Source organism: Otolemur garnettii, unplaced genomic scaffold (assembly GCF_000181295.1).
Source record: "Otolemur garnettii isolate 467f Iridium unplaced genomic scaffold, OtoGar3 scaffold00024, whole genome shotgun sequence".
In the NCBI taxonomy this organism is placed as follows: domain Eukaryota; kingdom Metazoa; phylum Chordata; class Mammalia; order Primates; family Galagidae; genus Otolemur; species Otolemur garnettii.
The window spans coordinates 1,286,490-1,299,151 of record NW_003852419.1 but is presented as its reverse complement, the minus strand read 5'-3'; the positions used below and the strand labels follow the sequence as shown (position 1 = coordinate 1,299,151).

The window sequence follows — 12,662 nt, the reverse complement described above, 5'->3', positions numbered from 1 at the left end:
AGCTACTTGGGAGGCTGAGGCAAGAGAATCACTTGAGCCCAAGAGGTGGAGGTTGCTGTGAGCTGTGACACCATGGCACTCTATGGAGGGTGACAAAGTGAGACTCTGTCTCAAAAAATAAACAAAAAATGAACAAGTGTTTAGTTCAAAACTACTCCATGACACCTTTTTCCTGCCCCATAACTTCATCTATCTTTCCAAACATCGGAGCATCAGCTACTCAGGAGGCTGAGGCAAAACAATCACTTGAGCCCAAGAGTTTGAGGTTGCTGTGAGCTGTGACACCACACCACTCTACCAAGGGCAACAGAGCGAGACTCTGTCTCAAAAAAGAGAACAAACAAAAAACACCAGAGCACGCCGGAAGTTGTTTCTTGCTTACTGGGCTCAGCCTCCCAGAAAGGAAAGAGAAGGGAAGAGATCATAGCTTCCCTTCTATTTCCATGCCCCCATCCCATGCTGAAAAACATCCCACTGGAGAAGATACTCAGCAAGGACTTACCAGTCTAGGTTTGGGTGCTCAGATCCCCCACAGCCCTACCATCCCACACTGTCCTCATCCACACAGGCAGCCTCTGTGCTGTCATGGTCTCAGACTCCACCTCCAGCATCTCCTATCAGGAGAAATCTTGAGCACAGCCCAGAGGTTGATGAAAGGATAGATCCACCACCACGCTGTGTCTCTTGCTGAGTCAGAGGAGGTGGGGGACACACGAAGAGAGACCTACACATACATGCACACACACACACAATCCCAGACACACATACACTTAGGTGCACCTTGGTATGTGCTGGGATGAGAGCAGGGGAAACAGGGACAGTGACATAGACACAGCCCTGCTCCTTCTCCTGGGGGTCCTCAGGCTCCCTTCCAGCCCCCCAGGCCCCTTTCCTCTCTTCCTAAGACACAGCTCAGGACTTCTCCCTCTCATCTGCTGCAGGCACCAGAAACAGCTCAAAATCATGTTCGTTGGGGGTCCCAACAGCAGGAAGGACTACCACATCGAGGAGGGTGAAGAGGTGAGCTTGCAGGCAGCCCCCTGGGAGGGGCACTTCTCACACCAGGCCCAGAGATTACGGACTGGGGAGGGGTAGACACGTGGTGGGTGAAGGGGGCACTTCTGCCTCAGATGATGAGCCCTCAGCGACACCTTAGAGGTTCCTTGGAAGAGGAATTAGAGCCAGCCACTCTGCCAGGGAGCCCCAGGAAATAGCCAAGCTCCTGCAGGTGGGATAGGCTCTAGTGGCCACCCTCACCTGGGTAGTTAGGGGGGTTATCTATGCTCAGGTCTCCTGGTCCCCTCCTCTAAACCTGACATGCACATGAGCCTCCAAAATGAGAACCTGCTTGGGCAGTTGCCTCTTCTGTTTTCCAGGCTATTGGGGGACCAGGAAAGGAGAGGAGGGAGAAGGAACAAGAGGCTGAGGGGTGGGTGTGGGTGAGGGCTTGGGGCTGAGGAGGGGCTGGGCTGTGTGGTTCCCTCCTTAAGTGGAGGCTGCAGAACGTGTGAGTTGCTAGGAGCTGTGGGGGAGGCAGGCGAAAGGGTATTGCACTGTACCTTCAGTTTTGACTTGTGTTTCTCTTCTTACCCGCCCAAATGTAAATGAACAAAAGTAAAATTAAAAGAAAAAGGTGAGCCCCTATGGAAAGACACAGACAGACCCTCTGGTGGAAAAGGGTCAGTAGTAGATGGGCCCTGTCATCTTGGGGGTCCCTGATTCCGGGGGTTCAAGATCCAGAGCCCACCTGGATCAGCAGCCTCCATGCTACTGTGGGGCTGCAGCAAGCTTGGGAGAGTGGCTCATTCAAGCGGTATTCTCTGGGCACCCAGTGTATGTGCAGGGTGCTCAGGGCAGCTCAGGCTGGTGGACAGGTCCATGCAGGTTGGGCAGAGCCCACCACGCCCTCACCTCTCACACCTCCAGGGCCCACACCTCTCCCAGCCACCCCCTTCTCTTAAACACACCTCACTGGAGACTGTTTTCCTCTGTGGAAAAGGTTAATGGGAAAATCCAAAACCACAAAGAGGAAACAGGGACAGATTTGGAGTGGTCACAGTGGGTAGACACAGCTGCTGGGGGTCTTTCCTATTGGCCACGGCCAATAGGCTTCCACCTTCTCTCAGCCCTAGTCTCCGGGCCACCTCTCTGGGCCTCTCCTTCCCCCAACCCTTTACTCCTGTCACCTCTGCTCTGCCCCATCTGGAAGTCTCTCCAGACTGTTCAGGGGGATGAGCATCCACCAAGGGCCCGGCTGGATGTGCCCCAACTCAGATTGTGGCTGAGAGATGAGGAGGGCTGGCCTGCTCGGGGATGCTCCTTCTGGAGGGACTTGCAAGTATCTGGGTGTCAGCTGGGTCCCAGCCTGAGTTGGGGGTGGAGACTAGGTGTAATACCTGCCACGGGGTCTGGGCAGCCTCGGGTGGAGGGTCAGCATCCTCCCTGCCCTACCTGTCCTCACCCAACTGCAACCTGGGTTCAAATCATGCCTCTAACTGGGCCAAATTCTCCTGGCTGAAGTTCTGGCCTCTGTCCCCCCTCCCTCTCCACCTGCCTGTCTGAATGGCCTTTCCAGGTGGAGGAGGAAGCCAGATTCTAATATCTTCCTGAGCCTGCAAGTAATCTTCTAGCTAGCCCCAGGCTTCCAAACATCATTCACTTCCAAACGCAGAATAATTCCTTCTGAATTGCCCACAGCTGCTCTGTGATTTTCTACTGTTCAGTGATCCGTACCTGGCCAGGCCTGCTCCTCCCTACAGGGTAGACCACTGGACAGAGGACAAGACCCAGAAAATTCTGCTTCCTTCTTTTTTTTTTTTTTTTTTAGACAGAGTCTTACTTTGTTGTCCTTGGTAGAGTGCGGTGGCATCACAGCTCACAGCAACCTCCAGCTCCTGGGCTTAGCCAGGGGTCCTCAAACTTTTTAAACAGGGGGCCAGTTCACTGTCCCTCAGACTGTTGGAGGGCTGGACTGTGGGCCCCAGGACGAGTCGGCTGCTAAGCAGGACAGGCAGCAGCTGCAAAACACCTGGCAGGCTGGATAAATGTCCTAGGCAGGCTGCATGTTTCCCGTGGACCGTTAGTTTGAGGACACCTGGTAGGTGATTCTCTTGCCTTAGCCTCCCGATTAGCTGGGACTGGGACTACAGGCACCTGCCACAATGCCCGGCTTTCCCCCCCCACCCTTGTTGAAGTTTGGCCGGGGCTGGGTTTGAACCCACCACCCTCAGTATATGGGCCCGGCGCCCTACTCACTGGGCCACAGGCGCCACCCTTGTTTCCTTCTTATATTTTTGTTTGATGGTGGCTAATACCTTGTAGCATGCCCAGAAAGGGTTTGAGTCTGGCCCAGAGGTCACTCAGACTCCCCTCTCCCAACTTTCCCTGAGGTTTGCAGAGCCTAAGGGCTATGACTACCTCCCCAGAACTCTGTGGACCCCTCCTCTCTTTGCCCGCCATGAAAGGATCCCAGATTCACACTCAGTAAACACACACACACTTCTAGGGGAGAGGGGGCACACTGAATTGTTCCCTATAAGGAACCATAATGTTTATAGGTTATTTTTAACAATGAAGGTAAATACGGTCCCTTGTGTTGTTCGTTGTAGAAAATATGAAGAATATAAAAAGAAAAGTGTTTACTTCCTTCCTAATCTCACCCTGGGTGGGGGGAGGGGTGTCAAGGAACCATGCTGCTGGTTCACACATGCACTCTGCATAATGAAAACCTGGCTGAGTATAGTTTTTAATCTTTCCTTAACATAACTTTGCCATTTTCCTTTTTCCTGTTTTATTAACAGTTATTCAAAAACAGTTTTGTTTTTTTTTTTGACTGGGGCTGGGTTTAAACCCACCACCTCCAGCATATGGGGCTGTCGCTCTACCCTTTTGAGCCATAGGTGCCACCCCCAAAACATAGTTTTTTGTTTTTTGTTTTTTTGAGACGGAGCCTCAAGCTATCCCCCTGGGTAGAGTGCCATGGCATCACGCTCACAGCAACCTCCAACTCCTGGGCTCAAGCGAGTCTCTTGCCTCAGCCTCCCAAGTAGCTGGGACTACAGGCGCCCGCCACAACGCCTGGCTATTTTTTGGTTGCAGCCATCATTGTTGTTTGGCGGGCCGGGCTGGGGATTCGAACCCGCCACCTTAGGTGTATGTGGCTGGTGCCTTAGCCGCTTGAGCCACAGGTGCCAAGCCCAAAATATAGTTTTTAATGGCTATATAATGTTTCATATTTTGAATTGACCATCAAATATTTGCATTTCCCATATTATTATTAGCTTTTTGCTATTCCTATCACTAATATTAATAGGTAGAGGTTTATCAAATGTTTACTATGTGCTGAGTACAGACATGTACCACAACATCCTGTTATTTTACAGATGAGGAAACTGAGGCTCAGAAAGGCTAACTGAACTGACCAAGTGCACACAGCAACCTGGCAGAGCCATGGGCTTTTTTTTTGAGACAGTCCCACTTCATCATCCTGGGTAGAATGCCCTGGACTCATTCAACGTTAAACTCTTGGGCTTAAGTGATCCCCTGCCTCAGCCTCCCAAATAGCTGGGACTATAGGTCCCCACCACCATGCCCAGCTAGTTTTTCTATTTTTTAGTAGAGAAGGGATCTCGCTCTTGCTGAGGCTGGTCTCAAGTTCCTGAGCACAGGCAATCCACCTGCCTCAGCCTCCCAGAGTGCGAGGGTTATAGGTACGTGAGCCACTTCACCCAGCCTAAGCCGTGTGCTTTTAACTAAGCACTGCAATAAAATAGCCTTGTATGTTTGTAGGTAGGTAAGGACATTTCTCATTAACTGAGGCCACATTTTTGAGGCGGAGTTACTAGGTCAATGCTGTACAGTAACCAGCTGCCTTAATTCATCCAGAACTTCCACGGTTTTAGCACTGACGGCCCTCCATTCTAAGAAACCCTGCAGCCCCTGTGGGGTGTGAACTGTCAAGATGCTTCTTGCCTGTCACCAAATTGCCCCTCATAGGGGTCGTGTCAACGTGCACCTCATGCAGACTGCAGAGCCACATTTCTCTGGTTTTCTGGAGCTCAGCTTGATTTCTCTTTAAATGCCGTGAATAACAACCCTTCAACATTCCGCTGGGGTTTTTAACACTGTGCAGTGTGTGACCACTGTTGAGAAAAATGTGTCTGCCTTCCCTGCCTCCTCCCAATTCCATGAGGTGATCTCAGCAAACACGTTAATTAGGGACCTTGGATGGAATAAGAAATAAGAGTAGGAGCCCCCTGGAGAGTGAAGGAAGGATGTGCTCCCTTTCCCCACCTCCCCCAGACCTCCCCAGGCCATGAGATCATCAAGTCTACCATTTACACAGCGACCTCCACTCCCCTTCCCCATGCCAGGGTGTCTCCCTGGCCAAAGGAACCAACACAGGCTCCAGAACCACACACAGACGGGGGTCCAAGCTGTAGCTCCAAGACTAAACTGTGTGATCTTAGGCGAATAGCTTTACCCTCTGAGGCTCAGTTTTCCTTTATTCTCTTCTGCAGAATGAGACTAACAGTAGCCTTGGACATTGTTTTAAGGGTTTCTGATAGGAAAGTGCTTGACACGGTCCCTGGCACACAGTAAATTGGTGTTTCCCCTTACCTGGCTGCTGGGTCCTGAATCCTCCAGTGAGCATCTATCTCATCCAGCTCCTGCCCCCAATCCCTGGGGCATCCTGGGCACTTAGATCAGCACTTGTGTGTTAAAGATGTGATCCCTGTGTATGTTCTCAGCACTCCTGTTGGTGGCATGCATCAGGCAGACAGGGGCCAGGAGTGCTGGAACTGCTCGTAAACTCCGAGGCCTTCAGAGAGTTCCTGAGGTTTCTTAGATAGAACTTGGGGCCTGGGCAGTGGCCAAAGACCTGCATGGGGAGTGGGGAGGGTCCAAGCCTCTTCACTGTCCTACAGGTCTTTTACCAGTTGGAGGGGGACATGGTTCTTCGTGTCCTGGAGCAAGGGAAACACCGAGATGTGGTCATTCGGCAAGGAGAGGTGAGGTGGGACCCCAGGGGGCTGGAGAGATGAAGCTGGAACCCACCCTGTGCACAAGGCCTGCCCCTAACTGAGGTCTTATCCTCCCTGCCTTTCCCGCTGGCCTTGGGCACTTCCTCCTCTAGGATGCCCCATCCTCAGCACAGCCCGACATTCTCTCCAGTTCCCTGGTGTGGAGCTGAGCCAAGAAGGGGATCCAGGGTGGACACAGTGCCCCATGGGATGCTGGGCACTGAGGTTTCTTGCTGGGTACCTTGTCTCCATCACTGTAGATATTCCTCCTGCCAGCCAGGGTGCCCCACTCTCCGCAAAGGTTTGCCAACACCATGGGACTGGTGATTGAGCGAGAGCGGCTGAAAACTGAGCTAGATGGGCTCAGGTAAGTGTGCCCTGTGGGGGGGGGGGGCTACAGCAGCAGGGAACAACTCAAAACCTCACCAGAAAGGATCCTGGAGAGGGCCACAGAGAGGGTGGGAGGGCTTCGCAGTGGAGACGCAGATCCTGCATTTACTGGCTGATGGGGAGGGGCAGGGTACGGTGGGTTCTGTTCTCTGGGGCGCCCTGGGAGCCCACTCAGTCTGATGACCTGCTGGCTGGAATCACCTGTGCTTTCTGCAGGTCTGCTGGGAGGGGCAGGATGCAGAAAATGAGGTGTAGGGGTGCTAAAGTTGGATCCACCTGCCCCAGCTGCTGCTTCTCTCCAGTTTAGAGTCTCACCAGCACCTCCCTTGACTTCTATACTCGAGCTCACTCCACAACAGACACTAACGTCTGGGTAGCAGTCACTGTGTGCCGGGCACTTGGCTCAGGGCTTTGTGTGTATTTATCCATTCAATCCTCCCAACTATCCCGCAGGGTAGGTACTGTTATCATCTGCACTTTACAGACGAAGAAACTACACACAGGGATGTTAAATCCGCTAGAGCTGAACTTGGTAGCTCTGACTTTACAGAGAAACATGGAGTTAGGGCCAGGACAGTCCAAACTTAGAGAGAAGCATGAAGCGACACCAAGGAGGGAAGAACACAGGCCCTGCTGTAGACACAGGTTCTCTAGCTGTGGTTCCCATCTAGTTCTGACAAGTCACCTGATTATTATTCTCTGAAAGGAGGAGGCAGCATATAGCTCAGAGGAACAGAGATCTTCCCAAAAGTTAGACTGCTTTTTGTATTTTTTTTTTAATTAAGAAAATTTAAGTTTGGGGTCGGGTGTGATGGCTCACACATGTAATCCTAGCACTCTGGGAGGCTGAGGTGGGTGGATTGCATGAGCTCACAGGTACCAGACCAGCCTGAGAAAGAGTGAGACCCCCGTCTCTAAAATTAGCTGGGCTTTGTGGCCTGCCTGGAGTCCCAGCTACTCAGGAGGCGGAGGCACAAGAATCGTGTAAGCCCAAGAGTTTGAAGTTGCTGTGAGCTGTGATGTCACAGCACTCTACCAAGGGTGACAAAGTGAGACTCTGTCTCAAAAAGAAAAAAAAAAGGAAATGTAAGTTTTCCATAAAGTTACTGGATCAGGATACTTTGGCTCACATTTTCTGATATGTAAGTATTTTAAAAATGCTTTCTTTTTCTAATTACCAGAGTCATATATGTTTATTCTCAAAATCTGGAAAAGCATAGGAATGCAAACTCACCAAAATTAAAATTATTTATCACTAAAAGGGTAAATTTTATGGTATGTGAATTATATGTCAAGGAAACAAAATAACTAAGGGAGAACCAAAAAATTGTCATGCCACCATTTAAAACTGATGAAGTTCCTAAACTTCCTTCTTGTCTTTTTTCTATGCTTACCTATACCTGACAACAGTGGGTCTTACTGCATAGGCGTAAGTTACTTTTTTAAATTTAAATTCATGAGTATTTTTCATACTATTAAATCTTTGCAGAAAATACAAGGACTATAATAATCTACTACAAAAACGTCTGTTGTAGGGACATAAACCTGGCTTAAAAATTTTTTTTAATTTCAAATTGATATGAGGGTACAAATGATTGTTAGATTGTTTGCATTTCTTAGGTTTAGTTCAAGTTGTGGTTGAGCCCTTGACCCACTGTAGGCCCTTACACTGTGCACATTAAGTGAGACCTGGCCTTAAATTCTAAAAGAAATTTCTTGCAAGGGGATTTATATAGGGAGTCTTTGATGGAGAGGATGGTGCCCTCAATAACATTTTACAGCAAATTCAATAACAGATTTCATCTGGCTGCTTTTGACCTTTAATAAAAGCCAGGGATTCAACATTAAAATGCCATTCTGAAGGCAATTCCTGGAGGGCATTGCAGTCCAGTTATGAAGCTCCATCCTAGGATAGAATTCAGGCCGTCAGGTGGGTGTACACACTGTGTTTGTAAGCCAACTCCCATCAGAGGCACAACTTCCCTTTTCTGGTAGGGGCTGAAGAGCAAACAGCACTACCCTGGCTCTGGGATGAGGCATTCATTTAACAGATGTTCCTAGCACCTGCCATGTGCTGCAGGCACAGGGGCCTGGGGCACAGCCCAGCCAGCCAGGCAGTCCTCAGGTCAGGGAAGGAGCTTGCTGGGATAGGGTTGGAGCTATGTCTCCATGCCCGGGGCCCTCCCCCAGAGAAGAGATCCAAAGCTTTGCTTCATTTCTCAAAGGCAATCATGACTCTGAAAGGAGAAGACCCCCTTAAGTGAGGGACATCTTCCACATGCTCACTTCTGAGTTTCTGTGTCCTCTGACTTCGAGCACCATAGCCTATCAGAGCATCCAGCAACTGGCCCTGGTTTCAGGCTTAGCCCCAGCTTCCTCTCTGGGAAAAACAAAGACACTTGGGATTAGATGCTGTCTGAGCTAAGGCTATCTTGAGTCTGGCCTGCTTCTGCATTTACAGGCTGTGAAATCCCTGAGCTGTGAAACCACTGTTCTCTGAGCTCAGTGTGCTAGGTGCTCTGTGAATGGCCTGGTTTGGGAGCGTAAAGAGCTGTGCCAGGGTTGTGCATAACAGCCCTCCCACTTTGGGGGCCCTCATATGCTTCTGGAAGGCCAGGGGCAAGTAATAGAGCACTGATTCTGCAGAGCCAGGCCCGAGTGAGCGAGTGAGCTTGCCCTGAAGCCACCCAGATGGGAAGCAGGGTTGCTTGTCCTCTACTCTGGCAGGTACTACGTTGGGGACACTGTGGACGTCCTGTTTGAGAAGTGGTTCTCCTGCAAGGACCTTGGCACGCAGTTGATCCCCATCATCCAGGAGTGAGTCCCCAGCCCTACCCCTGCTGTCCTGGGGCTCTACATCAGCACCTGCTGGGCTGGAGAGAGCCTCCCCTCTCAGTGCAGGGTGGGAGGGCAGGGCTGGAGAGCCCCCTGGGGAGGAGAGAGGGGCTGTTCCATGGAGCTGGGAGGGAAAGGATGGCAGATAAACAAGTTGTATGCAAGGGCCCTGCCCCCAAGAGTGTGAATGTGGGGGGGAGGTGTGTGTGTGTGCCTCACTGCCCACTCCAGTGGGAATGCTCACCACTCCTCCCCATGGCTTGTCCCTGCAGGTTCTTCAACTCTGAGCAGTATAGAACAGGAAAGCCCATCCCTGGTGAGGCCCCTGGGAACCACTGTTCCCTCTCCCTCCCTCCTTTCCCAGAGTAGGAGGGGTCTTGGCCCAGAATACCAGGGAGTCTGTTTTGAATACTCTCTCCAGTACTCAGGATATTGAGAAGATGGCACCAAATGGCACTCCACCTCACACACATGGCTGCTTGGTCATTAAGCTGGATCCAAAGGCTATTCCATTGCTTAGAGAGCTGGGTCCCCTAGGAACTGGGCCCACTGGGGCTGGGTGGGCTGGGCCCAGGGGACACTGACCATAGCCCTGCTACGGTACAGACCAGCTGCCCAAGGAGCCACCATTCCCTCTGAACTCACGATCCATCATGGAGCCCATGTCCCTGGAGGCCTGGCTGGATGGCCACCGCAGGGAGCTGCAGACCGGCACAACCCTCAGCCTGTTTGGGGACACCTATGAGACCCAGGTAATGTGGCCACCTAGGGCATCCATCCAGCAACAGCCCCAGAAAATAGGAACTAATCTCACAGACACACATGCATGCACACATGAGCATAGGCCTTCCTGTTTCCTCCCTAGCTTTGCTATGAGTAGAAGTCTGTGGAGGCCATGTGGTCCTAAGTAATCTCTTTGCTCTCAGAGTATGGGGTTGCCCCATTCATTGACAGCTTCCTGAGCATCAGTAGTTTCCCCATTGCTAGGAATTCCTGAGCATCTGACTAGTCACAACCTTCGAAGCCAGAAGGGAGAGAGTTATTTGGGAGTGAGGGTTGGGTGGGGAGGTGCAGAGGGAGATCCAAATAATGTTTCTTTCATTCAACATTGATAGAGTGCCTATTGTGTTCCAGCCTTTGGTGGGAGAGTATGATAGTCATTGCCTCAAAGAAGGTCCATATAGTCTGTTCAAGGAGGTGGCTAAGTTCATCAACAGTTGCCACAATCATGTAGTATATTATTTGATAGAGAAGCTACAGGAGGATAAAGGAGGAACTCAGGCTGAAAGTGATAGCAAGTTGCATTTTAAAGCTCAGGTAGGAGTTCACAAAAGAAAGCAATGGAAGTTGAGAGAGCATTCTAGGTGAGGGAGAAGTGTGCGCAAAGCTATGGAGGCCTAAAACGGTAAAACAGCTCGGCGCTGCAAGCAGCAGTGGGGTCGGGTATGTGGGGTCACTAGTGTGACTGTGGAGCAGCAGGGCCGGGCCCTGGAGGACCTGCCCTAGAGACAACAGGGCTCCATCCAAGGGTGGAAGCAGCAGAATGATGAGGCCCAAGTGGTGTTTCAAAAAGCTCAATTGGTACAGAGTGTGGGGGCAGGATGAGAAGGGAGGACGAAGCTGGTGTTCATTTATGCTTTACTCATAACAGTTTGCTCCTGGCCCACCTGGTGCAGTTTGAATTAGTCACCCGTAGAGGGATGTTCATAGATATAGGCCTCCCTTGGAGGCCTGGCCTGTTGCCCTTGGGTATAGAGTGGGCACATCATGAAGTCTCTCCTACCCCAACACACAGCATCCCTTAGCTGGCACTGGCCACAGGGCCCCGCATCCCACCCCTTCGTATTCCTGCTCCTACCTGCTTCATTTTACACTAAGAAAGACCCACTGACTCCCACTCTGGGCCAGCAGGCACACACCCCATATAGCAGCTCCAGGTTCCCAGGCATGCCAGAGAAGCCTCAGCCTTGCTCTCCTTGTTCCTCCCCCACCTGAGGCCAGACTTGTCACGTCTCACAGAGAGGAGGTGGACACTCTAGGAAGCTGATGTGAGTGTGTCCCTATGTGCTCCTGTGAGGATGCATCAGGGGGATGCCAGGTGCGTGTGCATGTGTACGTGAAGGCCAGGCAGGTGCCATCCTGAGTAACAGGCGGACAGGAGCCTTCCTCCTGTCCGTGTCTACTGGGCATGTGGTGATAGGGCTGTTACAAATTCTGCCCCTGTCCCATGCAAGCCTAGTATCTGGAGACCAGGTCCAGACTATCTCCCATGTGGGGCAAGAGACACCAGAAATTTTCCTGTCTCACCAGGTGCTGGCCCACGGACAAGGCAGCAGCACAGGCCTGAGACAGGATGTGGATGTGTGGCTGTGGCAGCTGGCAAGTGGGGCCCCTGGAATAGGGTGGCACAACCTCCAAGGAGATCAGACTGTCCTGGGCCTTGGGCGCCTCTAGTGGGACTGCTTCCTTGGGCCTCCTTGCTAAGCAACGCCCTGGGGCGCATTAAACAGGTATGGAGGTCCACCTGTCTCCATTGATTCTCCTGCCCCTCTTTCTCAGGAGGGCTCCTCCGTGGTGATAATGGAGGGACAGCACCTGAGCCTGACTCCTGATGACAGCCTGCTGGTGCCAGCTAGGACTTCGTGAGTGCACAGGGAGGACTTCCCCCAATGTGGGACCACCCTCCTTTCCCTGGGATCCTCAGAGCCCACCTTGTCTGGCTGGTCTGTGTCTGCACAGGTATGCCTGGGAGCGAGCACCAGGCTCTGTGGCCCTGTCTGTGACCCAGGACCCTGCCTGTAAGAGGCCCCTGGAGTGACCGTCCTGCTGTGAGCCTGCGCAGCCATGGGCGCACCTGGGTACCACCTGGGGCACCCTGACTGCAGGATAACTCTCCTCAGCCCCGCTGATTCTCTGTGCACAGAACAAGGTCCCCCTTGCCAGGCCCTGGACATCACTGTCATCCCATCCTCCTGCTCTTCTCAGCCCCTTGGAGACTGGCAGCTCCCTTCTCCTCTGACAGCCTCAGTCCACTGTGCCCGGTCCCAGCAGGTGGTCTGCTCCCTGTGGCCCAGCTGCTGCTCCAGCTCTGTCCCCACAGGCTCAGTGCAGCACTTGCCTCCTCTAAAAAGGGCCTCAATAAAAACTCCCAGTGAACAAACCCCTGTGGGTCTGCTCACACACAGACTGCCATAGGTGGCCAGCCTGGATGTTCTCCTGTGATAGTGTGGTGTGTCTGGGGTGTTGGGCCCCAGGGTCTATTGTGGAGTGTGGATGGGCATCTGTCATTGTGTGTGACCCAATCCACATATGCTCCTGTATCTGGTCCTACAAAGACAGCTGATATCATCTCTGCCTCTTTTGTCTATTTCCATTTACTGGTTTGTTTGTTTTTTTTTTTTTTTTTTTTTTTTT

At 51.8% G+C, this 12,662-nt stretch overlaps 1 protein-coding gene across 1 annotated transcript in view; it reads left to right on the top strand.

The window, feature by feature from the left end:
* HAAO (3-hydroxyanthranilate 3,4-dioxygenase) overlaps positions 1–12,602 on the top strand; it is a 15,391-nt gene extending 2,789 nt beyond the window's left edge. Inside the window, exons 2-10 of the mRNA XM_003787968.3 lie at positions 942–1,020; positions 5,928–6,011; positions 6,284–6,390; positions 9,141–9,230; positions 9,521–9,564; positions 9,855–10,000; positions 11,559–11,627; positions 11,808–11,890; positions 11,988–12,602. Of these exons, the coding sequence (XP_003788016.1) occupies positions 942–1,020; positions 5,928–6,011; positions 6,284–6,390; positions 9,141–9,230; positions 9,521–9,564; positions 9,855–10,000; positions 11,559–11,627; positions 11,808–11,890; positions 11,988–12,066 (781 nt within the window). The 3' untranslated portion in view covers positions 12,067–12,602. The remainder of the gene's footprint in view (positions 1–941; positions 1,021–5,927; positions 6,012–6,283; positions 6,391–9,140; positions 9,231–9,520; positions 9,565–9,854; positions 10,001–11,558; positions 11,628–11,807; positions 11,891–11,987) is intronic.
* The last annotated feature ends 60 nt before the right edge of the window (positions 12,603–12,662 follow it).